The following is a 27,847-nucleotide window of genomic DNA, read 5'->3' on the forward strand; positions in this document are numbered from 1 at the left end:
CAGCAGCAGCAGCAGCAGCAGCAGCAGCAGTAGAAGCCGAAGTAGAAGCCGAAGTAGAAGCCGAGAAGCAGCAGAACGAACGCTAGAGAGCCTAGATAGAGTGAAGACTTGCTGGGGGCTGGGAGTCCTGCCAGCCTCCCAGCCCCCCAGCCAGCATCCCTGCCTGCCATATGCCTGGTGAACCCCAATAAAAGACCTGCAGAACCACTAAGGACTCTGACTCCTCCTTTACCCAGTCTGCATGGGATCAGAAAACCTGCCCTGTGCCCATGTCCTGCCCTTACAATTGGCGTAGTCGGCAGGATCCATGCAGACGGGTATGGAGCCCTCCGAAGACCTGGAGGGACTAAGGAGAACAGACTGTTTGCCTGTGATGACGCTGGAGGCGCCATGGCGGCACAGAAGTTGGATACGGTCCGGAGCTGTGGGATGAGACCTCGCATGGAGGAGACGCCCGAGAGGACCAGCCAACGATATCGGAAAGGACCAGCCAATGACCCCTGAGGCAGCAGGCCGTTGCTGATGCAAGGAGAGGCCAATGGACTTCAACTGATGGACATGGACTGATAAACTTGGACTGACAATCCCGCCAGAAGGCGGAGGACCTTGCAGGTTGATATGTTTTGGGACCCTGGAGGTGGAACAGTTTTGTTTGTAAACCCCAGGAGATGGGAATCTGGGGGTGGCCAGTGGGCCTTGATGGCCAAAAGCAGCCTGTGCATGCCCAGCAGCCAGGTAGAGGAGAAAAGCCAACTAAGGCGGCAAAAGCTGGTACTGATGCTAAGTTGAGAAGCCCTAAGTGGCTGTTAAGCAGCCTGGGTATGCTGAAGCCCTGTGAGTCTCATAAAATCACCTGTGGGTGATGCCCTGCTCATTCTTGAGTGAGGGTGAGTTGCTGAGGAACCCATCCTTGGAGGATGGGTGGGGAACATGGCTTGGGGTGGAGCCCAAGCCGAATGCAGAGTTTGGATCCCCGACCCATGTGATTGTGCAGTGGGTTGGCCTGAGTGCAGGGGTCTGCGAGTCGCATGGGTGGCCATGAAGGCCGAGTGTTGGAGCGACTGCAGACAGAAACCCTGAGGGTTGGCGATTACCCCCAACAGAATAAAATTGCCAATCCCAGAGCTAGTGCATCCTGGGGGTGGATGTGGTGTGTGCCTTGTAGCCGAGACTACAGCCTGAGAAGGCCAGGAAGACTGACGGCTCCTGGTGTGATATAGTAGATGCTGTGAGTGACTCCCCTCCCTCGTATGAGCAGTGCCTTCGGCAGCAGATTTGGTGGCTTATCTGTTGGTACCAATAATTGTCTTTTGCACTAGGTTGGTGCCCTGCCTGCACTTATTTGTGTTCTGTTGTATTTTGTTATATTGTATTTTGTTATATTTAATGTATTTGTTTTTGTGGGCCATGGCTGCATTGTTTGTTTGCTTAGAAAATTGTATATAAATATGTATAGACTGTATGGCAGAAAACCCTGAGGGGGTGGACTGTAGGGTAAAGAAAATATCAGGCTTTTTTGCCCTTCCGCCATCAGGATAGATGATGGATCCTTGTCCTGAATGCATGCCTGATGGCGAGCACCTGGAATAGGGTGTGGGCATAGGTAGATGGGATTCAGCTGAGCTAAGACTGTGCTTTTTAAGGGCGGCGTCACGGGGGGACGCCAGCAGCAGTAGCAGTAGCAGCAGCAGCAGGAGCAGCAGCAGCAGGAGCAGGAGCAGCAGTAGAAGCTGAAGTAGAAGCTGAAGTAGAAGCCGAAGTAGAAGCCGAAGTAGAAGCCGAAGTAGAAGCCGAAGTAGAAGCCGAGAAGCAGCAGAACGAACGCTAGAGAGCCTAGATAGACTGAAGACTTGCCAGCACCCCTGCCTGCCATATGCCTGGTGAACCCCAATAAAAGACCTGCAGAACCGGGCCTCCCCGGTGGCGCAGCGGTTGAGCGCTGGGTTGCGAAGCTGCCCGCGGCCTCTGCGGCGCCGGTTCGATCCCCGGCTGCTCCCCAGCCACTGGAGGAGGGTCCCACATGGCGCGCAGACCTCTCCTGCCACCCGCTGCTCCCCTCAGCAGTGTACTGCCTGCTCTGCTCCCTGCTCTGGCTCTGGTGAATTCTCTCACCCTCCCGTGCTTCTGACTGTACCCAGTGCATGTATAAACAAAACAAAACAAACAAACAAACAAATAAATAAAACATGCCTCTATAAAAAAAAAAAAAAGACCTGCAGAACCACTAAGGACTCTGACTCCTCCTTTACCTGGTCTGCATGGGATCAGAAAACCTGCCCTGTGCCCATGTCCTGCCCTTACAGAAGGTGACACAACAAAATTTTAGAAATGGAAAGCAGAGGAATGAGTGGTTACTAACAGACAACTTGATAAAGTTGCAATACAACATAACTTCCAAAAGCTCAAGCTCAACTTGTAGTACTAAGTTATTGTGGAAGTGAGGATAAAGATAAAGCTAAAAACGGGACTAGACACAAGTCTACTTAAGAACCACCTGGCATCAACTCATGAACAGATAAACAAAATTTTGTATAAATATACCATGGAACATTATTTGGACATAGAAAGCAATGAAGTAACCAGTACAAGCTACAACAGAAACAAACCTTGAAAACATTATGGTCAGTGAAATAAGCCAGACACAGAAGGCCACATATTGTATAATTCTATTTATATGAAATGCCTAGAACAAGCATAGTTATAAAGACAGAAGATGGTTGTCAGGGACTGTTAACAGGTATGCAGTTTCTGTTTGGGAAGATGGAAAAGTTCTGGAACTAGATGGTGATGGTTGAACAACATAGTGAAAATACTAAAATCTGATGATTATGTGCTTTAAAGCATATGAATTTTCATTACGTGAACGACATCTCAATTAAAAAAAAAAAAAACTATATGGGCCTTTCCAGTCCATATAGCCTCCATTCCAGAAGAAAACTAGATTCTTTACAAAGCATAAAAGGGCAAAAATGGATGATGGTGGTCAAAAGGCATAAACTTCCAGTTATAAGATAAATAAATACTGAGATATAATGTAGAGCATGGTGACCACAGTTAACAATACTGCACTGTATATTTGAAAGTTGCTAAGAAAGTACATCTTGTGAGTTCTCATCACAAGAAGAAAATTTTATAATTATGTGTGGCGATAGATGCCAACTAAACTGATGGTAGTAGTCATTTTACAACATATACATATATCAAATAAGTAACTTGTACACCTAAAACTAATATGTTACATGTTAATTACATCCCAACTAATAAAAAATAGAACGTGTTATTTTTGTTTAGGATTACAGCTGAGGTATCAGACATCAATCACTGATAAACCACAGACACAGCTGAAGGACATCATTCTAAAAATAAGGAAATGAGAGAAATTTTACATACCAAATGTTGACACACTAATGCTATTTCAATAACTTGGCTCTCAGAAAATTGGCAGCCCTCAAGGCAGAAATTCGGAGGACCCTTCTCTGTGAATCTGAGCAGTCCAAGAAAAAAAGAGCTAGAGATACTGTTGGAAGGGAAGAAACTGCAGCCAAAACATTCTATAATGAATCTCAGTACCCATAGTCCACCTACGTACACAGAGTTTTCAATCAGTGGTTTGGTGTATTATTCTTAAATGTAAATTGAAAGCCAGAGATCAAGAGACATTTGGCAAAGACTCTACAATTAAAGAAAGACCCCTCTTACAATCAGTGAATGCAACTTTGAGGAAATAGAAAATCATGCAGAGAGTTGAAACTTTAAAAATACTATCACTGGGACTAAAAGCAACAATAGTCCAGTAGCATGCACAACTAGTGCCCAGATTTTGTTTTCTAATACGGTTCTCTAGATAAAAAACAAAAAAGACAGTTACTTAGAGAAATGGCTAGTTCTATAAGTGGAACAGGAAATACACAGGATGAACCTAGAGCATTCTGTAGTGCCAGAAACGAAGTACTCAAAAAAAAAAAAAAAAAAAAAAACCACTTTTATAATCATGGAGGTGTATTAAAGAGACACTGCAATATCTCCCAAAGGCCAAAGTTAGAATAATTCGAGCAACAAAATAAAGTAGTTGAAATGTAACCCAAAGTATAAAATAAATATCCATGAATGCATACTAATATAATGATTAAATACATAAGAGAAAATAGACAAACAAGAGAAAATAGACAAATACATAAGAGAAAATAGACAAATACATAAGAGAAAATAGACAAAATAGACAAAAGATAACTTCACACTCCTTAAGTATGGGTTACTCATAGAGAAAAAAGTAATTTTACAATGGAAAAACAGTATAAACACTACCAGATGATCAAGATTAATCAACAGTGATAAGGCATGATGATTACTATGTATGTGTCCTTGACATATATGTGCTGCTGAAGCAAGCACTATGTGTCCTTGATATAATATGAAAAGAATGACAATTTACGTCTTTAGTTTTCCTTTTTTTAAAAAAACATAAGAAAAATACCACACACCTTCCAATTGAGGTACATTTACAAAACAACTGATCACTACCCTTCAAAATTGCCAGTATTTATATATATAGATATATATATTTATGTCATTTCTCATTGTTTTATATTGTATGCTTTCTCCTCTCAGGTTTAGTCCTCATAAAATTCCCACCACCAATTCACCTGTGCTCTATCACCATAGTCCTTTATGTTCTTCCCTCCCCTGCAGAACATCTCTGATTTACAGTTGACTGTTAATTTTGTTTGTTTAATTACAAATTTTTTTTGCTGGTCCCTTATTTGATTCCTCTATATTCCTCCTATAAGTGAAACCATCCAATATTTTCCCCCCTTTGGCTTATTTCACTGAGCATAATCCCTTCCAGGTCCATCCATGTTCCTGTAAATGGCATGAGTTTATCTCTTTAACTGCTGAGTATATATACATACATAATACATTTCATTGTGTATATATACATACCACATCTTCTTGATCCAGTCATCTAATACTTTTGGGCATTTGGGTTGTTTCTAACCTTACCTATTGTAAATAATGCTGCAATAAACATAGCGGTGCAGGTGTACTTCTGAATTAATGTTTTTGTGTTCTTTGGGTAGATTCCTAGGAGTGGAATTGCTGGGTCATATGGTAGCTCCATTTTTTTTTTAAAGATTTATTTATTTATTTATACAAGCACTGGGTACAAAGAGAAGCGCGGGAGGGTGAGAGAACTCACCAGAGCCAGAGTGGGGAACAGAAGAGTCAGAATGACGAAATACAATGCTGAGGGGAGCAGCGAGCATGGCAGGAGAGGTCTACATGCCATGTGGGGCCCTCGCCGGTGGCCGGGGATCAAACCGGCACTGCAGAGGCTGGGGACAGCTTCGCAGCCCAGCGCTCAACCGCTGCGCCACCAGGGAGGCCCAGTAGCTCCATTTTTAGTAAAAACTGCCAGTCTTCAAAAAGAAGGAAAGCCTGAAAAACTGTTACAGCTAAGAGGCATCTAAGAAGACATAACAACTAATTGTAATGTGATACCCTAAATGAAATCCAGGATCAGAGAGTATTAGGCAAAATCTAAGAAAATCTGAATAAAGTATAGAATCCGTCCAGGAAGTCCAATGTCCACATAACAGTATTTCATAGAGAGAACAGAAAAAATTAAGGGGAAGATATTATCAGTACAATAATTCAACACATGCTCCCGAAAATGAAGGGCATTAATTTCCAGATTGAAATGTTTTTCAAAGATCTAATAACATAGTGGATGAAAACAGACCCACACTTTACTTAATAATAATAATAGTTGGGACAAAAATGGCTCCTGTCAGAAGGGTATAAACCCAGAAAGAATGAGACTAAAATTTGGCCCATCTTGCCAGTAAGTAAGCTTTGTAAGAGAGACCTGTAGATGATGTGCAGTTCTTCCTTTCATCAGTCTTTGGAAGAAAACCAAGACTGAAAGTCATCACTACTGTCAAAACTGTAAGCGAAAAGTTACAGCTTCTTAGAAAGGGCCCAAGGAGTAAATGCTGTGCCAATTATTCCTCTCCACATCTTCTTCCTCGCTCATGCTCCCTTGCCTGAATAGATCCTAAAAATGTATCAGTTCCATTTAGATAAACAACCCTACAAACACTGATCCTCCTTTTCTTGGAAAATCATTAGGTCTGCTAAATGCTAAACTAAGGACCCTAGCAGACTGACTAACAGGATAACAATTATCCTGCTATATTTATAGAGGCAACAGCAGCAGTCTTCATCTATTACAGTGAAAGACCATCATCTCTCTTTTCCCTAACCCTATTGTTTTTTCATTATCTATCTATCATATCCTTGTTTCACTTGTTTCCTCGACTCTTTAACCCTCATTCCCATTACTACCCTCTACAAAGCACACGTTCTAGCCAAATAAGATGACTCAATATTACCTCAACATTTCCCATAGTTCCCTGCTTTCCCACATTTTGCCCATCTCCACTTACATCCTCCTAGTCTAAGTTCTCCCAATCTATCAAGCTCTTGTCCATTTACCATCTTTATTATGAAGTCCAACATACATGACTATTCTCCCCATCTAGTATCATCCACTCTCCAAAAGATCTAAATGACAAACGCATACTAAACTATGACTTCACTAAAAACAAGCTTTACAGTTAATGCATTTCTATTTTACATCTGATTCCAATTACAATTCAATTCTCTTGAATAGGAGAAAGTTTATTCTTTTTACCAGCCTATTAACATGCCTTCAAAATTTGGAATCAGAGAATTAAACACTGAACATATACCAACTGACAGTGACATCTTTCAAAGAAGCTCAACTAGCACGACATTCTAAAAGCTGTAAAAAATAACCACACCCTTTGATCTATAAAATCCAATAAAATATCACCTAAAAGACACAAGGAAAAAAAAAGTGCTCACTAAAACAGTACCCACACAACATTAAAAAAGTAGTAATTTCTTATAGTAGTGCCATTTACAACTACAAGAAAAAGAAAATAATAAGAAGATAGTTTGATACATCAAAGCAATGGTTATTCCCCTCTGCCACCAGTCTACACCCTTAAAAAAAGAAAATGTCGTTAATTTGACATAATATACTGTTAGTGGGTCCATGTTGGGTTTTAATAATCAGTTCCCTTTTCTAAATTCTCATACTGTATCAATAACAAACCATTCTAGATTGAGCAGGAGTAAGAAATTCTTACCTTCTACTCAATCTTAAAAATATGTCTATTTGTGGAGCAGCAGACCTCTCCTGTCTTGCCAGCTGCTCCCCTCAGCAGTGTGTTTCAATGGATCTGCCTGTTCTGCTTCCCACTCTGTCTCTGGTGAATCCTCTCACCCCCTGCACCTCTGGCCCACACCCCAGCTCTTGTATGCATAAATAGATAAATCTTTAAAAAAAAAAAAAAAAAAAAGTCCAGGGCCTCCCCTGGTGGCGCAGGCAGTTGAGTGCCATGCTGTGAAGCTGTCCGCAGCCTCTGCAGCGCCGGTTCGATCCCAGCCAGCCACGAGGGTCCCACATGGTGCAACAGACCTCTCCTGTCGTGCCCGCTGTTCCCCTCAGCAGTGTATTTCGTCAGTCTGCCTGTTCTGCTCACCACTCTGTCTCTGGTGAGTCCTCTCACCCTCCCACTCATCTGGCCTGTGCCCTGGTTCTTGTATAAATAAATCAATCTTGGGGGGGTGGCGGGGAAGGTCCATTTGTGGTAACTCCATGATTCCTTAAAGATAACTGGTAATGACCAAATAATGTCATCCCAAAATTCCTTCAGAATTCAGAGGTATTATTTGTGTGATTCAGGAAACCTAAATTCATTCAGAGGAATTAAATGCTCCTATATAAATGCTTAATGATGTCAGGTTTCAGTATACGCTAACCAAGTCAGTTCCAACCTTTCTGATCTATAATTTACTTTGACAATGGGCTGGTAAAACACTATGCAGCCATTTCAGTCTTGGAAATTTTTTTACAAGTGTGGTTATTTGGGACTTCACATTTTAGAGTATCATCCTGCATAAAATACCCTTTTTAAAGAAATATTTACCACAATAAAGGTGGTTTATTTTTTTTTTAAGTTCTTCAAGACAAATCTATGAAACTTAGAGGAAGCAGAGAGGCTAATTATAACACAGGGTTAGCTCTGGTACTGTAGACCTAAATGTGAAAGTTAAAACATTAAAGACTTTTGGAGGAAACAGAACATCTTTGTGACTCTGCAATAGCAAAGATGACCTAAACAACACAAAAGGCACTGCACATAAAGAGAGAAAGCTAATAATTTAGATCAAATAACTAAAAGCTATTACTCAAAAGCTGTCATTGAGAGAATGAAAATGAAACACAGATTACAAGGTATTTGCAATACATATAAATGACAGGACTCCTATTTATAACATATAAAGTAATTCATTAAATCAGTAAGAAATAAGACCACCTGAAAGAAAAATGCCAAAAGACTTGGACACTTCTGAAAAGAGGATATTACAAATATCTGATAAACTTCTAAGAGATACTCAAATTAATTTAGTCATACAAAAAAATGCAAATTTAAATAACGCAATACCACTACATACAACCACCAAATACATTAAATTGAAAAGGAAGAAAATACCAAGTGTTGGTGAGGACAGAGAACAACCTATGTTCTCATGCACAGCAAGCAGAATTTACACTGGTACAACCAGTATATGACAGTAAAACAGTATGGCAGTATCTACGAAGACAAAACATAAATCTATTACCCAGCAATTCCACTCCTAGGTACATATGCAAAAGACTAAAGGGTATGTTCACCAAAAAAAGGCTCAAACAGTAATGTTTGTAACAGATCACTACAGTAATACTCTGAATCTAGAAACTACCCTACCTACATATAATCAGCAGTGGAAATGAGAAATAAAATGTAATATTGTTACACATTGGAAAACTATGTAACAGTGACAATAAACAACCAAAAACATATAAAAAAATGAACCTCTCAGACAAAATGTGCAAAACAATTCAGTCACAAAAGAGCACTTGGCGTATGATTACATTTATATAAAGTACAAAGATAGGCAAAATTAATCCATACTGTTAGAAGCCAAAACAGTGATCACCTTTGGTGGGCAAAGAGTGACAAGGAAGTATTCTGGGATGCTGGCAATATGGGTGTGGCTCTATGTGAAACTATATCACAGTGTATATTTGATATGTATACTTTGTGTGTGTGTGTTACACCCACACTGTTCTGTTTCAGTTTTCTCATCTACAGAATAGGAATAATAACTGAGCTTCCTCATGTGGTTGCTAAGAGGCCCAAATGAAGATAATGCGTATAGTACTATTTCCTATCAATGACAAGTTATATAGAAAGTTAAGTGATACAAAGAATAAAAATGTAATAGCAAACACTTAATGGATACTTAACATGTGCCAGACACTGTTCCAAGTCATTTAATGTATTAACTCCTGTAATTTTACAACAACCGTATGAAATAGGTTCTATTTCCACTTTTAAGATGAAGAAACTAAAACACAGAAGTAAATTGCATAATGTCACACAAATAGTAAATGGAGGATCTGGGTTTCAAATCCAGCTAATGTAATCTTTTAGACTATACGATCTCTTTTACTATCCCAGTAAGAAACCTCAGCTTTGGAGGGTAGAGAGGGAAGGTTAGGAATATATATGTAGAACCTTAGCTTTAAGGGGAAGGGAATATATGTATATTGTATATATTTATAATCACAACAAATATTTACTTTTCAACAGCTTGTATATTGTATCTTGAAACACTCAACCAAGGGTTGAGGGATTCCAAATTTAAGTTTCCATTCTGTCACTAAGCAGCTGTGAGAACTCAGATAAGTTATTCAGAACTCTCATTCCCACACCTTCTTCCTCTATAAAATGAGAGATTTGGAATTCTAACCAGCTCTTGCTTCGCTTCTATGATAACTGTTTCCTATTTTAAAAGAATAAGGCATAAATATAAGTTCTGGAAATGATAGTAATGATTTTTGATGACAGTGACAATCTATTTGACTGGTTTCAACATCACTGTGTTACTAAAGAAATACTTTTAATATAGATCAGAATGTTCTGCCATAGAGAAATGTGATAGTTGTCTGCGTTACAAGGCTTCTCTGTCAAATAAAATTAAACCTAAGTTCGTTTTTATCTTAAAATTCTATGGCCTCTCTAAATAGAAAGTATAGTAATAGTACACATGATATTAGCCTCTCTCCCCCTTAACCATTTTTCCTGAGTTCTCTTTTATTTCTCTCTGCTGCCTGTTCACACTTGAAGAAATGCAAGACCAACCCCTTACATGCTCTGTAGTGGGCTGAATGCTAGGTCCAAAAAAAGATGTCTATATCCTAATCCCAGAGCCTTTGAATATTATTTTATTTGAAATGGATCTTTACAGATGTAATCCAAGATCTGAAGAAGATCATCCTGACTTAGTAGGAAGGGCCCTTAATACAATGACAAGCATCCTTACAATGACAAAGACACACACAAAGGAGAAGGCAACATGAGATGTGAGTGATGTGGTGGAAGCCAAAGAAAATAGGGAACCACCAGAAACTTAAAGAGGCAAAGAATTACTGTCCCCTAGATTCTCAGAAGGTCTGCTAACACCTTCATTCTATATTTCTGGTCTCTGGTCTCTGCAACAGCAACAAAATTAATTATGGCAAGAAATTAATACACCGTCCAAGCCACAGTACTTTACCTAGCCAACTACTATAGCAAAGTACCAACTTTCCCAACAAAAGCAATCCATAATTACCCTTCAAAATCAACCCAATCTCAACCTTTTCCACTACCTCCCAAAAAAGCACAAATAAACAAAATAAGAAATTATAAAAAACATACACAAGTATTTACAATACAAATAAAAAAATTAACAAGTAGCTTTTCTTTAAAAAAAAATCTGTTAGTCAAAGAAACAGATTAAAACACAAAGACATTTTAACAGGTAAGAAAGGGAGTCAAACGGCAAAAAAGTGAAGACATCGGCACTTATCCTTCCTACACTCACAGGCAGATTGCAGCAAAACAAAGCCAGTAACTCCTAAAAAAAAAGAAGGAAAAAAAAAAAAAAACAGAAAATTACAGCACACATTAGGGGCAATATGGAGAGGAGAGGAGCCTATATGAGCAGTAGAATGGGCCAAGCAAGAAGTCCAAGTAAGCAAGGGGAGCCCTAGCAGCCTGGAGGAACCTGCAAACAAGCAAAGCACAACTAGCAGGCAGACTTGATGTAGTAGGCACCTGCAGACCCCAGAAAGCCCTGGTGCAAAACCTGGAAGCAGTCCAGATACAGTAGGCCAGGCAAACAAACAATGGAGCAGCCCCTCCCATGAGGCACAGATGCAGCAAGTCCCAGCAGAGGCAAAGCAAAGCCTGGTCCCTACTAGCTTCAGTTCTTGGAGCAGCAAGCCAGAAGGAACACTGCTCAGAGAGAAAGTCCTGCAGACAGGACTGGGGCTGATTGTCCCTTGAAAAGCAAAGACCACCGGGTTGACAGTGAAGAGATTCACACTACATAGAACAGACATTGAGAGGGGAGAGGAACCTGGGGGTTGTAGTCTACAATAGGACATACAGTGGCAGGGTTGTCAGTTCAACCAGGAGACTTGCAGATGGGAGAACAAAGGTTGTGGGGAGGCACATTCCTTTGACAGGGGAAAAACTTGTGGAGGAGCTACAGCGCTCCACACAGGCTGGGTTTCCAGTAAAGACAATAGCAGAGCAGGCATTCTGATCGCACTCCCAATTCCCATCCCCTGGGACTGGTGTTACCTTGTGAGCGGCACTGAGAGCACAGTGCCCGCCAAGTCAATCATCCCCCAAACCCCAGAGAAGAGAGTTATCAAAGATAAGACAAACACAAGCCAGCCCCATCCCAAATCTTCCACACCACGTCTGGATGCCCATGCTCCTCCCCTAACCTGCTGATTCAGCAAAGGCCAAAATGGATGGATACAAACAAAGAAGGAAGGAAGGGAGGGAGGAAGGGAGGGATGGAGGGAGCGAGGACAGATGGATGAATGAATGGATGACTATACTACAAGGTTACAGAATCAAAACAGTACAGTGTTGGAATAAAAAGACACATAGACCAGTAGAATAGAGCTGAGAGCCCAGAAACAAACCCATATTTATACAGAAACTTAATCAAAGGAGCCAAGAAGATGCAATGGAGAAACAAACAAATGATACTGGGAAAACTGGACAGCCAGATGCAGAAAAGTGAAACTAGACCACTCTCTCACATCATACATAAAATTTAACTCAACTGGTTGTAAGACCAGAAACCATAAAAAACAGAAGAAAACACAGGCAAAGCACTCTGTAACATCAGCCTTGGTGATGTCTTTGGGGACTCAACTTCAAAGGCAAGGAAAATAAAGGTAAAAATAAACAAATGGGGCTACATCAAACTCAAAAGCTACTGCAGAACAAAAGAAGCTATCATTAAAATGAAAAGACATACTATATCAAATGAGAGAAAACATTTGCACATCATACACCAGTAAGAGGATAATATCCAAGATCTAAAAGAAATCAACAAAAAGAAAAAAAGAACTCAAAACATGGGCAGAAGAGCTAAAAAGACATTTCTCCAAAGAAGACATATAGATGGCCAACACACACGTGAAAAAATGCTCAACAGTATGCATCATCAGGAAAATGCAAATCAAAACTACTATGAGATAGATAGCACCACAGTCCCACAAATGCCCACATCAAAAACATCAGGAAAAAAACAAATGTTGATAAGGGTGTGGAAAAAAAGAACCCTCATAAATTGTTGTTGGGAATGTAAACTGGTTCAACCTCTGAGGAAAAAATGGAGGCTCCTCAAAATATTAAAAATAGGTCTACTATATGATCAACAATTCCACTCCTAGACAAATCTACTTAAAGAATGCAAAGATATTAATTCAAAAGGCTATATGAACTCCGATGTTCACTGTAGCACTATTTATAATAGTCAAGTTATGGAAATAACTTAAGGATCAACAACAGAGGAGTGGATTAAGAATGTGGTATATAGGGGCCTTCCTGGTGGCACAAGACTTAGCACTGTGAAGCTGTCTGCAGCCACTGCAGCACGAGTTCAATCCCCGGCCAGGGAGGTGACCAACATGTTACAGCAGACGTCTCCTGTCTCGCCCACTGCTCCCCTCAGCAGTCTATTTCAGTCAGTCTACCTGTTCTGTTTCCGACTGTCTCTGGTGAATCCTCTCACCCCCCACACCTCTGGCCTGTACCCCAGTTCTTGTTTGCATAAATAAATAAATCTTTAAAAAAAAAAGAGAGGGCCTCCCCGGTGGCCCAGCAGTTGAGCGCTGGGTTGCGAAGCTGCCCGCAGCCTCTGCAGCGCTGGTTCGATCCCCGGCTGCTCCCCGGCCACCAGAGGAGGGTCCCACATGGTGCGCAGACCTCTCCTGCCGCCCGCTGCTCCCCTCAGCAGTGTACTTCGGTCCTTCTGCCTGCTCTGCTCCCCGCTCTGGCTCTGGTGAATTCTCTCACCCTCCTGCACTTTCTGACTGTACCCAGTGCTTGTATAAATAAATTAATTTAATTTAATTTAAAAATGTGGTATATAGGGCCTCCCCGGTGGCACAGCGGTTGAGCGCTGGGTTGCAAAGCTGCCCGCAGCCTCTGCAGCGCCGGTTCGATCCCCGGCTGCTCCCCGGCCACCAGAGGAGGGTCCCACATGGTGCGCAGACCTCTCCTGCCGCCCGCTGCTCCCCTCAGCAGTGTACTTCGGTCCTTCTGCCTGCTCTGCTCCCCGCTCTGGCTCTGGTGAATTCTCTCACCCTCCTGCACTTTCTGACTGTACCCAGTGCTTGTATAAATAAATTAATTTAATTTAATTTAAAAATGTGGTATATAGGGCCTCCCCGGTGGCACAGCGGTTGAGCGCTGGGTTGCGAAGCTGCCCGCAGCCTCTGCAGCGCTGGTTCGATCCCCGGCTGCTCCCCGGCCACCAGAGGAGGGTCCCACATGGTGCGCAGACCTCTCCTGCCGCCCGCTGCTCCCCTCAGCAGTGTACTTTGGTCCTTCTGCCTGCTCTGCTCCCCGCTCTGGCTCTGGTGAATTCTCTCACCCTCCCGCGCTTCTGACTGTACCCAGTGCTTGTATGTATGTATGTATGTATAAATCAATCAATCAATAAATCTTAAAAAAAAAAAATGTGGTATATATACCCTGTGGAATACTACTCAGCTATAAAAAGATGAACTCTTCTCATTTGCAACAATGTACATGGAGGGACTATGCTAAATGAAATAAGTCAAAAGAAGAAAGATAAATACCAGATGATTTCATGATGTGAAATATAGAGAAAGAAAAAAGAATCAATAAAACTAAACCAAAACAAACTCTAGAAATATGACTGTAGAACTGAGGTTAGTAGAGGGGGAACAAAGGGGAGAGTGAGAACAATCAGGAGAATGGCCCAGTGGTCTGCAGTAAAGAATTATGGGTGCTTTAGTGGTAGGTATGGTGTGATAACATACATCTGTGGAAGTTTGAACCTATTCCCCTAAATCATATACAGTATTGTAAATCAGTGCTATCGAAATTTTTAAAAATTCTTTACAACACAAATATACACACATATGTATATAATATATGCACACACAGAGAAAATAGCAGTATTAGCAAGGGTGTGGAAAACTGGAATCCCTATGTGTTAAGGGATCCCAAATTTGGTCGGAGTTTAAACTTTGAGGAAGGCAATTTGGCAACACCAAAACTTAAAATGTGCATTCTCTGGATGCACAAGGTCTAGTTTAAGTAAGTAATCCTATAGAATGACTCCTATATATGTAAAAATAAATGAAGATATCTGAAAAAAGAACAGTTGAAAATACTTCATATATCTACTAAAAAGATCTCTAAAGTGATATGGATATTACTTTAAGAATTCAGTTATAGGGCCTTCCTGGTAGCGCAAGGGGTTAAGCACCACACTATGAAGCAATCCACAACCTCTGCACCATGAATTCGATCCCCGGCCTGGCCAGGAAGCTACCCACATGGTGAGGAAGACCTCTCCTGACTCGCCCGCTGCTCCCCTCAGCAGTACACTTTGGTCAATCTGCCTGTTCTGCTCCCCACTCTGTCTCTGGTAAATCCTCTCACCCTTCAAACCCCCCCAAACCTCTGGCCGGTACCCCAGCTCTTGTATGCATAAATAAAAATAAATCTTTAAAAAAAAAAAAAGAAGAAGGGCCTCCCCTGGTGGCACAGTGATTGCACACTGGGCTGCTAGGCTGCCCGCAGCCTCTGCAGCGCCCGTTCAATCCCCAGCTGCGGGCGAGGATCCCACATTGCGCACAGACCTCTCCTGCTGCGCTGCAGTGTATTTCATCAATCTGCCTGTTCTGTTCTCCGCTCTGGCTGTGGTGAATTCTCTCCCCTTCCCGCACTTCTGACTGAACCCAATGCTTGTATAAATAAAATAAATAAATCTTTTAAAAAAAATAATTGTTATAATTATCTTACATTATAATTTGAAATAAACCCTTTTTTATGTCTACTTATCGGAATGAGTTGCTGCTCCTTAAAATTAACTCTCAACCAGGATCAATAAAATATCAGTATAATACTTCACAATACTGAGAAATAGTCATGATAGACACTAAGTGAAAAAAAGTTAAAACACAAAATTTTACATTTCACTTTATCACAATATGTAAAACCATATACACATTCATCTACATATATTAAAAACTGGGTTTGATCTGGATAACTACCCATATGTATATACATATAAAAATATGTTAGACTATATACTTAAAGATTTATGTTAGTTATAACTGCAATAAAAAATTTTAACTGGATAAAACTACACAAGCACATTAAAAGTTAAACTTAAGGGCCTCCCCGGTGGCGCAGCGGTTGAGCGCTGGGTTGCGAAGCTGCCCGCAGCCTCTGCAGCGCCGGTTCCATCCCCGGCTGCTCCCCGGCCACCGGAGGAGGGTCCCACATGGCGCGCAGACCTCTCCTGCCGCCCGCTGCTCCCCTCAGCAGTGTACTTCGGTCCTTCTGCCTGCTCTGGTCCCTGCTCTGGCTCTGGTGAATTCTCTCACCCTCCCGCGCTTCTGACTGTACCCATGCTTGTATACATAAATAAAATAAATAAAAATTAAAATTAAAAAAAAAAAGTTAAACTTAATTCTGGATAAAAGAGCTAATGTGTGACTTACTTCTGTTTTCTTCTGTAATTTTAAGTTCCCCATAGAAATACACATTTTCTAACTCAAACTTTATTTTTAGAGAAATATACCATTCCTTACATAGTTGACCTTCAACCATGTTTTTTTCTAACCCTTAAATTCTATAACTTATGTATATTTGTACATAGTAAATGAGCATGGAATTAATCAATGAATAAAAAGAGAACCATGTTCCTTGTTCCAGGTCCCACCCAGAGTCAAGGCCTCTATGATAAATTTTTCAAGACATAAACCACAAAGCTAGAGAATAGTATTCTGTACCTCTCTTAATGAACTAATTATTTTCTGTAGTAGTTGGTTTATATGCCTGACTTCTAATAAAAAACAATGAGCAAACCAAGGACAGGAACTATGTCTCACACATCTAAGCAAACAACTGTCCCATCAAGTTGGTCTTTCAATAACAGACATATGTGATAGAGGACTTTAGATACAGGGGAAACAGGCTTCCATTTCTTGTTATGGGATCTCAGGCACATTCTTTAAATTCTCTATACTCTAATTTCCTAATCTGTAAAATGAAAATAATGCCATCTGGCATCTGAGTGAAGTATATTCATTCAATGAACAATAAATTCCTATTAATTATCATCTATGAATAACAGGAATGGAAGCCTACTTTGGCATCATTTTCTTACCTGTGTCACCTCTGCCCTAGTGTACTTATAAATGGGACAGTCAGCTGAGGCTAGCACAAAAATGGGTAGAACAAAGCTAACTGGTCCATATGAAGACAAACTCAGTGACCTTGACCTCATTAAATACACCACATTCATAAGCAACTGAACTAAGCAGACAACAAGCTAGAACAGCAGACCTACAATCCTCCACAAAATACTAAACATTCTTCTAGAAGGTAAAACTACAAAAGCTTAAATACCACTTTCCACACAATAAAAATACAATGGAAATATATGTTTCACACAGATATGTATGAAAATGTAGATGGGAGAATAATATTAGGTAATTATAGCAAAGAAAGGGACTAAATACTATTTGGACATATAGAAGCCTCAGAATTTAGCAAATGTGAATAGATGTCACTTTAGGAAGCGATATTTCTAGATATTTGATTTTTCTCAAAGAGATTGTGATCCTGAGCCAATAGCTATGGTTAAATAAATTAAAAGTAAAGATTCATTTTTACAAATGAAGGTTCATCTAAACTATTATGTAATTTAGCTTTACAAATTGAAAAAAAATTTTAAATATCAGTTCAGTACAAAAAAACCACGCCAACCACCATCATAACCTCTAAATCTGAATTTGACCCTCAGTTTTCTGAGTACAGGAAAACAATCATTGCTATCCCTCTTTTCTAAAGATTCCAATTTTCTTTACTTAGCACAGAAAAACCGTGGAAGTCTGGTTTATTTAAGTTCTAAGGGCCCTCCCTGATATCGCAGGGGTTAAAGTCTCAGTGCTATCCAGCTATCTCCAGCCACTGCAGCCTGAATTCAATCCCCAGCTAGGAAGCTAACCTACATGGCACAGCAGACCTCTCCTGTTTCTCCCTCTGTTCCCCTCAGCAGTGTATTTCAGTAGGTCCAACTGCTCTGCTCCCCAATCTGTCTCTGGTGAATCCTCTCACCCACCACATCTCTGGCCTAAACCCCAGTTCTTCTATGCATAAATAAATAAAAATGAATCTTAAAAAAAAAGTTAAGTGCTGGGTTGGGGCAATAAAATAAAATTAATACAGTTAAGTGCTATATCTTATATTGGGAGAAAATAACAGATTTCTTAGTTTTGCCATATAACAGAACTTCACGTAATAGTTGCTTGATAATAAAACAAATGTCTATGAAAAGGTAGACGCTGTCTTTTCAGAGTTTCAAAGAAGTGTATGTAACCATGTTTGCAACAAAGTTCTGCAGTGTTGTAATTTTTATAATAAACTGTGGTTTTTATAATCAGGGAAAAAATGAGGGAAAATTTTAATGGTCGCTGTCAAATAAAGGCTCTGGGGAAGTAAGAAAGGAGATACCTAATTAGCCCAAAATAAAATCTCTGGTTTTCTTCAACATAACGATAATTAATACCTACCTTTATAATTTAGCAAAAACATTGCTAGAAGGTCATTATTTTATTTTATTTTAAAACTACAAAAACAAAGGAAAGCAAGGGCATCAGAGACGACATAATTGAGAAAAGAACCAAGTCCTTTGACATGCCTGGAAAGTAATTCTAATGTATTATAACAAAAACGCATGCATATTATTATAAATTGGATTTATTCACGTATCTTATAAACCATGGTTTATGGTTATTATTGCTAAATCATTTCCTCCTCTGTCTTCCTGCTTTTAAAAATCCTATAACTTTCTTTGTTGCTTCCCATCTCCTTTCATCATAAAGAATAAAGTAAACCAGAAGTCACAGTCAGCCCCCAAACCACAACCACAAAAGATGCAAACTGCAGGTTATACTGAGGGATTTCTGAGGTTAGCGGATATAAACTGTTTTTCCCCAAAGAAAACAGATTTCAGACAAAAAGCATAAAGCATCCTGAGCCTTCCACACACAAAAAGGGAGTTTCTTAGAAACAAAGTCCTAGTAACTATGTGGTGTACGAAAAACATTTTCGGAATTGGTAAGAGTGGTGAGAGAGGGAAAAATATATAAAACAACAACTAGCCTTAACTATAATTCAGAAAATGAGTGTCCAGTTCCTCTGCTGAGAGCTCCTCTACTGCCATGAAAATTGAGGACTGACTAAAAAGACCATACCACAAGTACTGCTATTCAATGATTGTTTTCCCAAATCTATAATTTAAAAAAACTAATATCATCAATGGTGGGAGATCAGACAGACGGCCTCTGACAGTTCTAACTTGCTTGATAACACTGGACAAAAACTGCATTTTAAGTAGGGATAAAAAAAATTTTTTTTTGTAAAATGGTAATATCTGCTTTATTCAGAGAACACAGTAATTGCACCTTTACTATATTATCCCCTAATTAATAATCTAAATTCAGGAAATTTAGGGTGTAATGGAACAATATTTTTTAACTGAACAAATAAAACTATGTATATGTTAAAAGTTTTCAATACAATATACAGTAAAAATTTACAAATGTGATGAATCTAACAAAAATGAAGCTGAACAGACATATATTCAAACATTTCAAAACTAAAGGCAATACACTTCCACTTAGGGATAAAAAAATTTTAAGAACATCTTTAAAGTATAGTATAAAACTACAATCTTTTCAAATATCAATCACTACCATCTGTTTAAAATGAGTGGATTATCTCTATTATCTAGCACTAACATTTTTTGATTTTGTGACCAATATAAACAAATGCACACTCAAGATTATGTTTTGCCAGCTACATTAATTTAGTAATTAAGGAATCCCATACTCACAGAGCAATGAATTTTAATAAGGGGGACCTGCACAGACTTTTTTCTTGCTAAGGTCTCTTAGCACTGTATGAAAACATTTTAGACTAACCCAACTAGCTCAGCCCAAACAATAGACCACAGAGGGAACATTAAAATTTTGACCTGACTTACCCATCATATTAATGAACAAAATAACCTACTAATTTAACAGGGAATAATGACAGATCCTATGGATGACAATCAAGCAAATATCCTAAGTATTACATTTGAGTTACTTCATGGTCCAAACTCTGCCTGTTCCCTTCTTAATTCCTAGAGTTAAAAGAGGAGCTACAGAGCTGGCACATGTTCTCATTTTCTGCCACTCATAAACCTAGTCAAGAGTTCTACATACTCCAAACTAAAACCAGCCATAACAAAACATTGGGAAATGGGCATTTGACAATATCTACCTCACTTAATAACTCTAGAGAACTCAATCTAAAATTCTGGCAAGGTCAGCATATATGTAATCTCTGAATTCCATCAGCATCATGCCTTTTAGAATCATCTAAAAGGCAAGGCTTTCTCTCTTTTCCTATGCCATATCCAGAAGAAATCTAAATCATATCAAGTACAACTTTCTCATGTATTCTGAGAGATCGCCTAAGACCACTTTAGAGCAATTTGAATCCAGGCATGGCAACAAGAATTGAGGGACTAAGTCAAGTCCATGTATATCTTCCACTAGAGTTAGGGGAAAAAAAAAAAAAAAAAACAAGCTTATAAAAGGATATAGGACTGGAAATGGGTGTTGCCAAAGGTAGCCTTAAGCAAAGAAAACTTTATTTTTAATCCAGGAAGGAAGGAAGGGCTGAGCAGAGTCTAAGAGAATTTGGTTTAAGCACCAAACATTATGACTCAGGATTTCCTAAGGCGAAAAGATCATGGTCCCAGTGTCATTAAACATCCATTTACATTCATGTTATCCTCCTTCTAGGAGGGAGTATGAAATGGGATTCTCTTATGTTTAAGAATATACAGTCTCACCAACCAAATTTAGCAAGTAATTTTAAACTGCCTTGGGTTGGATGCTCTGTAATTGTTTTGTCTGTCAATCTCTTAACTTATTTGTCCTACCTTATAAAAGAAAACACATTTAGGGCTTCCGGTGGCGCAGTGGGTTGAGTGCCAAGCTGTCCGCAGCCTCTGCAGTGTGGGTTCGATTCCCGGCCAGGCGGGAGAAACCCACATGGCACAGCAGACCTCTCCTGCCTCGCCCACTGCTCCCCTCAGCTGTGTCTTTGGTCCGTCTGCCTGTTCTGCTCCCCGCTGTCTCTGGTGAATTTTCTCACCCTCTCACACCTCTGACCTGTACCCCAGTTCTTGTATAAATAAATAAATCTTAAAAAAAAAAACCACATTCATTTATGCATACAAGAGCTTAGGGAATAGCCCCCCCCCCCCCCCAGCAACCTTGATCTCCAGCAGTATCCCCAGATGCCCGCGGGAAACTGTCAGGATTTGAGTTTTGTTTCATCTATGAGTTAGAGTTCCTGAGCAGAGATTCTTTTATAAAATGACCATGAGAGAATTTGCATAGAACTATCTAGACTAGTAAATTAAAATTAAATTGAGTTCATAGTAACTTCTTATTTGAAACTCACTTATCAAAACTTTTTATAGTCATTTCCTCTCTCGCAAGAGATCACTTTTTTTTCCTTTAAGGTATCTTTCTTAGGGCCTCCCTGGTGGTAAAAGGGGTTAAGTGTCAGCACTATGAACCTATCAGCAGTCACTGCAGCATGAGTTAGACACGCCACCCCCCCCCCAAGGAGTTGACCCACATAGTGCAGCAGACCTCTCATGTTTCGCCAGCTGCTCCCCTCAGCAGTGTATTTCAGTCAATCTGCCTGTTTTGCTCCTCATTCTAGTGAATACTGTCACCCCCTGCACCTCTGACCTATATATACCCCAGCTCTTGTACGCTTAAATAAATAAAATAAAACTTAAAGAAAAAAAGAGATCTCTTTCTTACATTCAACTGGGGCAGGTTTAGGTAGAGGGATCAAAACATGGGAGAGAAGAGCACAAGAGACTATGGTGACAGTTCATGAGTGTCTGGGTGGTGGTAATTTTATGAGGAGTATACCAGAGAGGAGAGTGAATGACGATGTAAAAAGTATATAAACAAATAAAAATAAATAAAAGACATCTTTCTTAGACATCAGATATATGCAAATCCAAACCACAAAAAGATACTTCATACCCACTAGGATGTCTATAATCAAAAAGACAAAAAATTGTTGGTGAGAATAAGGACAATGTGGAACCCCCCTTTGCTGCTCATGGGAATGTAAACTGGTACAGCTATTTTCGAAAACAACCTGTAATTTCTCAAATGGTTAAGCATACAATTACCACATGACCTAGGATTTCCATTCCTCGGTATACACACAAGCGATATGAAAATATATGCCCAGGAAATGCAAATGGCCAACAGACATATGAAAAAATGTTCAACATCACTTGTAATCAGAGAAATGCAAATCAAAACTACCATGAGATACCATCTCACACCAGTGAGAATGGCACATATTAAAAAAACTAGCAACAACAAATGTTGGCGAGGGTGTGGAGAAAAAGGAACTCTTCTGCACTGTTGGTGGGAGTGCAAACTGGTCCAACCACTATGGAGAGCTGTGTGGAGATTTCTGGACCTACTAAACATAGAGCTTCCATATGATCCAGCAATTCCACTCCTAGGTATTTACCCAAAGGACACAGAAATATCAATTCCAAAGAACACCTGCACCCCTATGTTTATAGCAGCACTGTTTACAATAGCTAAGCTTTGGAAACAACCCAAATGCCCAAAAATAGATGACTGGATCAAGAAGATGTGGTACATATATACCATGGAATATTACTCAGCATTCAAAAAAGATAAACACATGCAATTTGCAGCAACATGGATGGCGCTGGAAGGGATCATGCTCAGCGAAATAAGCCAAAAAGAAAAAGAAAAATACCGGATGGTCTCACTCATAGCAGGAATCTAGAAAACTTAAATAAGGGACCAGGAAAATGAATATAAGAAAGTGAAAATCAAAATCAACAAAAAACTATGAACCAGAGACACTTTTTGGGGGGTGGGGGGCGGGAGGGGAAGGATTGGGGTCAGAATGGGGCGTTTGCAATTGTATGGGGGAATATAAAAATAAAATTTATTATTTAAAAAAAAAAAAAGAAAATATATGCCCAAACAAAACATGTACACAAATGTTCATAGCAACATTATTCATAATAATCAAGAAGTATAAATAACCCAAATACCAACACCCATCAACTGATGGGTAAATGTGGCATATTCATACACTGCAGTATTACCTATCATAAAAAAAAAAATTATGTACCAATACATCCTAAATCATGGGTAAACCTTGAAAACACACTAAGGGAAGAAAAAGCCAGTCACAAAAGACCATATATGATTTCATTTATATGGAATGTCCAGAATAGGCAAATCTATAAAGATCAAAAATAGATTCATGGTTACTTGGGGTTGGAGGTTAGGCTGTTGGAAGGAAATGGAAGTGACTGCTAACAGGTATAGGTTTTGTGGGGAGAGTGATGAATATATCTTAAAAGCTGATTGTAGTGATCAATGTAAAACTCTGACTATACTAAAAAACACTGAATTATACATTTTTTAAAGATTTATTTATTTATTTATACAAGATTGATTGATTCATTGATTGATTTATACAAGCACTGGGTACAGTCAGAAGCGCTGGAGGGTGAGAGAATTCACCAGAGCCAGAGTGGGGAGCAGAGCAGGCAGAAGGACCGAAATACACTGCGGAGGGGAGCAGCGGGCGGCAGGAGAGGGCTGTGCGCCATGTGGGACCCTCCTCTGGTGGCCGGGGAGCAGCCAGGGATCGAACCGGTGCTGCAGAGGCTGCCGCCAGCTTCGCAGCCCAGCGCTCAACCGCTGTGCCACCGGGGAGGCCCTGAATTATACATTTTAAATAAATTAATTAATATATGAATTATAACCCAGTAAAGTTGTTTACATATATTAGAGGAAAAGAAAGGGAAGGAGGGAGCCCACACATACAAGTGATAAAGCAAAATGGAGGAAAATCCTAATCAATGCATATGGGGAAAGGATGTACTTAAATTCCTAATACCATTCATATCAATCTTATCTGTAAAGTTATATCTGTAAGTTATATAAACTTATCTGTAAAGTTATAGCCTTTTCAAAAGAAAAGGCTAAAAAGAAGATATCCCTTATAACCATCATGCATAGCATTCTTTCTTAACAAGAAACAGAAGCGGAGGCAGATTAAACCACCATGTCTGCTCCTACCACTGCTAGACAAATATTTTACTTGTCCTCTCTAACTCATCAGATTATTATGTAGCATGCAAAGTAGCAGAAAAGAATGAAATGTGGCAAGGGGACAAATATTCTCAAACGTTCTCATGGCCTCAGTTTCCTCACCTGTAAAATCAAAAGGTTATATAATCCTCAAGAGTGTTTCCATGTTTGACATTCCATGATTCTAAAGTTCTAACTTCACTGCTCAATATGATTAAGGAGTACAATCTGACCAGTCCACTGGCATTTTTCCTCTCTTCTAAGGGTGACTTGAAGAGACGATTTCATTGTATTCAGTGTTCTAAGTAGACTCATACAGAACACTCTGGCCAGTCCCACATTTATCTATGTCCCCAACCTCTTCAATTCTTGGCAAGGTCCTCTGCTGAGAACCTGGGAAAACTGGAGTAGTGGATACATAAACCTAGGACACTTACATCTCAATGCTGTGTGCAGGTCAGTTCAGAGAACTTAAAGATTACAAAGTAAGAAACAGGTCATTAGCATTCTGGAAACATAGCGCTCCGACCAAAAGAGGGAAGTAAACTCCTGAGTCCCACTTCATAGTATACCTTCTGCAGTCACCAGGTGATGACCAAAAGGAAAAAAAAAAAGGAAAATGAAGATACCAAAAACATCCATCAAAGGCGTAGAAAGAGGGACTATATTTTACTACCATCTGACCCGCTTCCAGCCACCACTTAACCAGCAATAATGGAGAAAGTAAAGCAGGAGTAATTCTTCCAGATTTCCTTATCTAACTGACAAAATCAATCAGCTATTAAGCAGATACCATTTCCAAAAGTCAGCTAGACTTATGCTTCACTCACAGATTATCTTCCTTTCCTTCCAACACAAAGTACTTCCTCAAATAACCAGAAAGCAATATTTCTCTGTTTCTTACACAACAAAAAACTACATAACTTGCCTAAATGCTTAAGTTTCCAAGAAAGGAAAAGACTCCTATAAAATCCAATGATCAAAGAGCATAATCAACACAGCAAGCTCTATGCTGAATACTGCAGAGAAAAATGAATCTTAACCCTTCTCCATAAAACCAGAGGGAACACTGACGATCTTTAACTTGCTTGTTCTGGATTGACTTCTTAAAAATATAAAAGCTGCCTGAGGTATACATTAACTTCATTTGCACGAAGAGAATAGAATCCACATTACCTCCCTAGAGAATCTGGGTGCAATTCACAGTTTCCTGTAGTTTCACTTACCATGACATCATCAGTTTGGGAGCTATAAGGCAGGCTAAGGAGAGAAAATGTGCCCTGGAGAGTAAAGGCTGACCCTTATAAAGCTACTTGTTCTGTTTTGTTTTATTCAAAGATTCCCTCTGGGTAATCCAGATTTCCCTACCAACCCACCAGAAATGAAATGAAGGAAAAAAGAAATCCTTCAATCAGTGCCTATTCTAACAAAGGCGACCTACTGAATAAATGGTCTTGGCATTCCACTACTGCAACCACATTTAAAAAGAGAAAAATACCCCCCTTTTAAATACAACTCATCCCCCTTTCTTTATTCTCCCAATAAGCTTTCAGAAGGATATAATTTTAGCTTGCTTAAAAGCCAGATAATTAACAGATATTCACTAAAAGATAATTAACATTTTTGAGGGTGTACTTGATGAGTTTTTTATTTACATTCTCTTTTTTATAGATGAGGACCCCAGCAGAGTATCTAATTTGCTCCCAGTCATCAAAATAGTCAATAGTGGGAATGTTTAAGGAAAAAACCAATGCTGTCACTAACAAATCACTTCCCAGCTTCTATACTTTATCATTTGGAAACTGTTCTGTTTTCTAAAATCAAGTTTCTATATAGTTAAACTGACACACAAAAGCACAGCATATTCCACCACCTTGAAAGTTCCATTTACTAGGGAGAACTGTGTTATTTTTAGTCTTTCTCAACATGCTGGTGTTTTTCTAGAGATCCAAGTAGGCAATGAAACACAGTTTAGTGTCATGAAAAGAGCACTGGACAAAAAGTCAGGGAATTAACACCAGGAAGCAGGCGCTATACTCCTTACCCAACTTCATTTTCCTCTCTAAGGGAACTTCCAGCTCCAATGCCTTGAACTGAATTCCAACAACACCACAAATTCACACTTAAAAAATATGAAATATAGATGAAAAATTCACATCTGTATTGTAAAAATTTGAAGACCTACAAGAGAATTTGAAACTAAAGCTACCCCCCAAAAAAGCGAGAATTAAATTGTATTATTGCTTTGTATATTTTAATTTAAGAAAATACATATTATGACCTTGTTAAAAGTCATAAATTTACCCTTTTTGGAAAGACAGTCCACTTTTATCATTTTAAGTATGCACCTAATTTTTTTTTTTCATAAGAAAAGCTGCTGAGAAAGAAAAAAATTTAAACCTGTCAGCAGTAGAAAAACTTTACAGTGGATACATTAAGACAGAAAACTGGAAGTTGTATCCCTCACCAAGTTAGGGTGACACAACAATCCTCCACCCACAAGAAACCAGCAAACTGGACACTCCACAGACAAAAACTTTTTCGAAAATGTTGCAATCCACAGTTCCAATGACGATGCAGTGGAATTCACCGGAGTTTTCAATTCTGACACTCTTGTGCATTTACTGTCAAATCTTATCCCAGCCCCATCTGCACTTCCCCAAAACCTCCCCTTTGAAAGATGCCTTGAGAGGCACCATCACAACGCCACCCAAACTCTGCAACTAAGTTGCTACCCTTTTATTCACAAAGACCCCGGCCTCAAATAAAAGGCAAATTCGTTCAAAAAACAAAAAGATAAGGCCCCAGGGCACAAGCCCTTTCTAAACTACAGGGGGAGAGTTCTCACCCTACCCTTGGTCACTTCACTGTCCCATCCACCCGGAGGCCCAGCCTAGGGCTGGGTTAGAACATCTGAGGAACTGTTAGCCCAGGCGCCTTGGGAAGGGGCCCGAATAAACTCACCAAGCTTTTGTTTTGCCTTTAATTTTTTTTTCCTAGTCGGAGTGGAACTTACTTTCCCTAGGACCGGGGAAGCCTTCTGCCCCCTTAACGGAGTTGCAGGGCCAGCTCCCTTTATTTTATCCTAAGTCACTCAACCGTCACCAGACGGGGTACACCCCTCCCTCTCCGCGCCCCCAAGCACAGACACAGCGTCCTTCACCCGCTTCCCCCTCCAGCCCGACGCCCCCCAACCCCCCGCCTCCCGCCACCGCAGCGACCCCGCGCACCCGCCCGGGTCCTTCCGACGACCCCCGCCGGGCTCGGGGGACAAAGCGGGCGAGGCGGCTCCCGGGGGAGAGGGGGGGTCCCCGAGCGCTGCGCGGTCGGGGCAGCCCCGGGCTCGGCGCGCACTCACCCGACAGCTCGTCCGGCTCCAGCCCGGTCTCGGTGTCCAGCCCGCAGATGACAAAGTAGTCGGCGAAGCGACTGGGCGCCGAGCCCCCTCCGCCGCCGCCGCCGCTCATGGCGCCCGCCGGGGCCGAGCCGGGCCGGGCCGGGCCGTGCGGAGCGCGGAGCCCCCGCACCCGGGCGCCCGCCCGCCTCAGGCCGCCCCTCCCGCCGCCGCCGCCGCTACCGCGGCTCGGGCCGCCGCCCCCGGCCCTGGCCCGGTCCCCGCGGCCGCCGCGGCTGCCGTGACTGGGCAGGGGGGCACCGGGCCGCCCCGCGCCGCATCCTGGTCGCCTTCCTCCGCCCCGAGCCGCCGCCGCCAGCCGAGAGCGCCGCGGCCGAGGGCGCCTGGGGGAGGGCGGAGAGCGCCGCGGAGCCCCCGGCCCCTCCCGCCGCGCCTGCGCAGGCGTCGCGGGGAGGGGCGGGCGCCGCGCGGAAAGGATGACGTGATGCTCCTCGCCCCGCGGGCGGCGGACTCCCGGGCGGTCTCCCCGGCGGGGCCGCCACGGTCTCGTCGCC

At 40.9% G+C, this 27,847-nt stretch overlaps 1 protein-coding gene across 2 annotated transcripts in view; it reads right to left on the bottom strand.

Annotated features, from left to right (window-relative positions):
* DENND5A (DENN domain containing 5A) overlaps positions 1-27,405 on the bottom strand; it is a gene marked incomplete at both ends in the record, with an annotated part of 98,528 nt that extends 71,123 nt beyond the window's left edge. For both annotated transcript variants that reach the window (XM_084231075.1, XM_084231074.1), the window contains one exon: positions 27,297-27,405. In XM_084231075.1, coding sequence (XP_084087201.1) covers positions 27,297-27,405 — 109 coding nt within the window. The remainder of the gene's footprint in view (positions 1-27,296) is intronic.
* Positions 27,406-27,847: the final 442 nt, after the last annotated feature.

This window comes from Talpa europaea, assembly GCF_964194135.1.
Source record: "Talpa europaea genome assembly, chromosome: 1".
Lineage (NCBI taxonomy): Eukaryota > Metazoa > Chordata > Mammalia > Eulipotyphla > Talpidae > Talpa > Talpa europaea.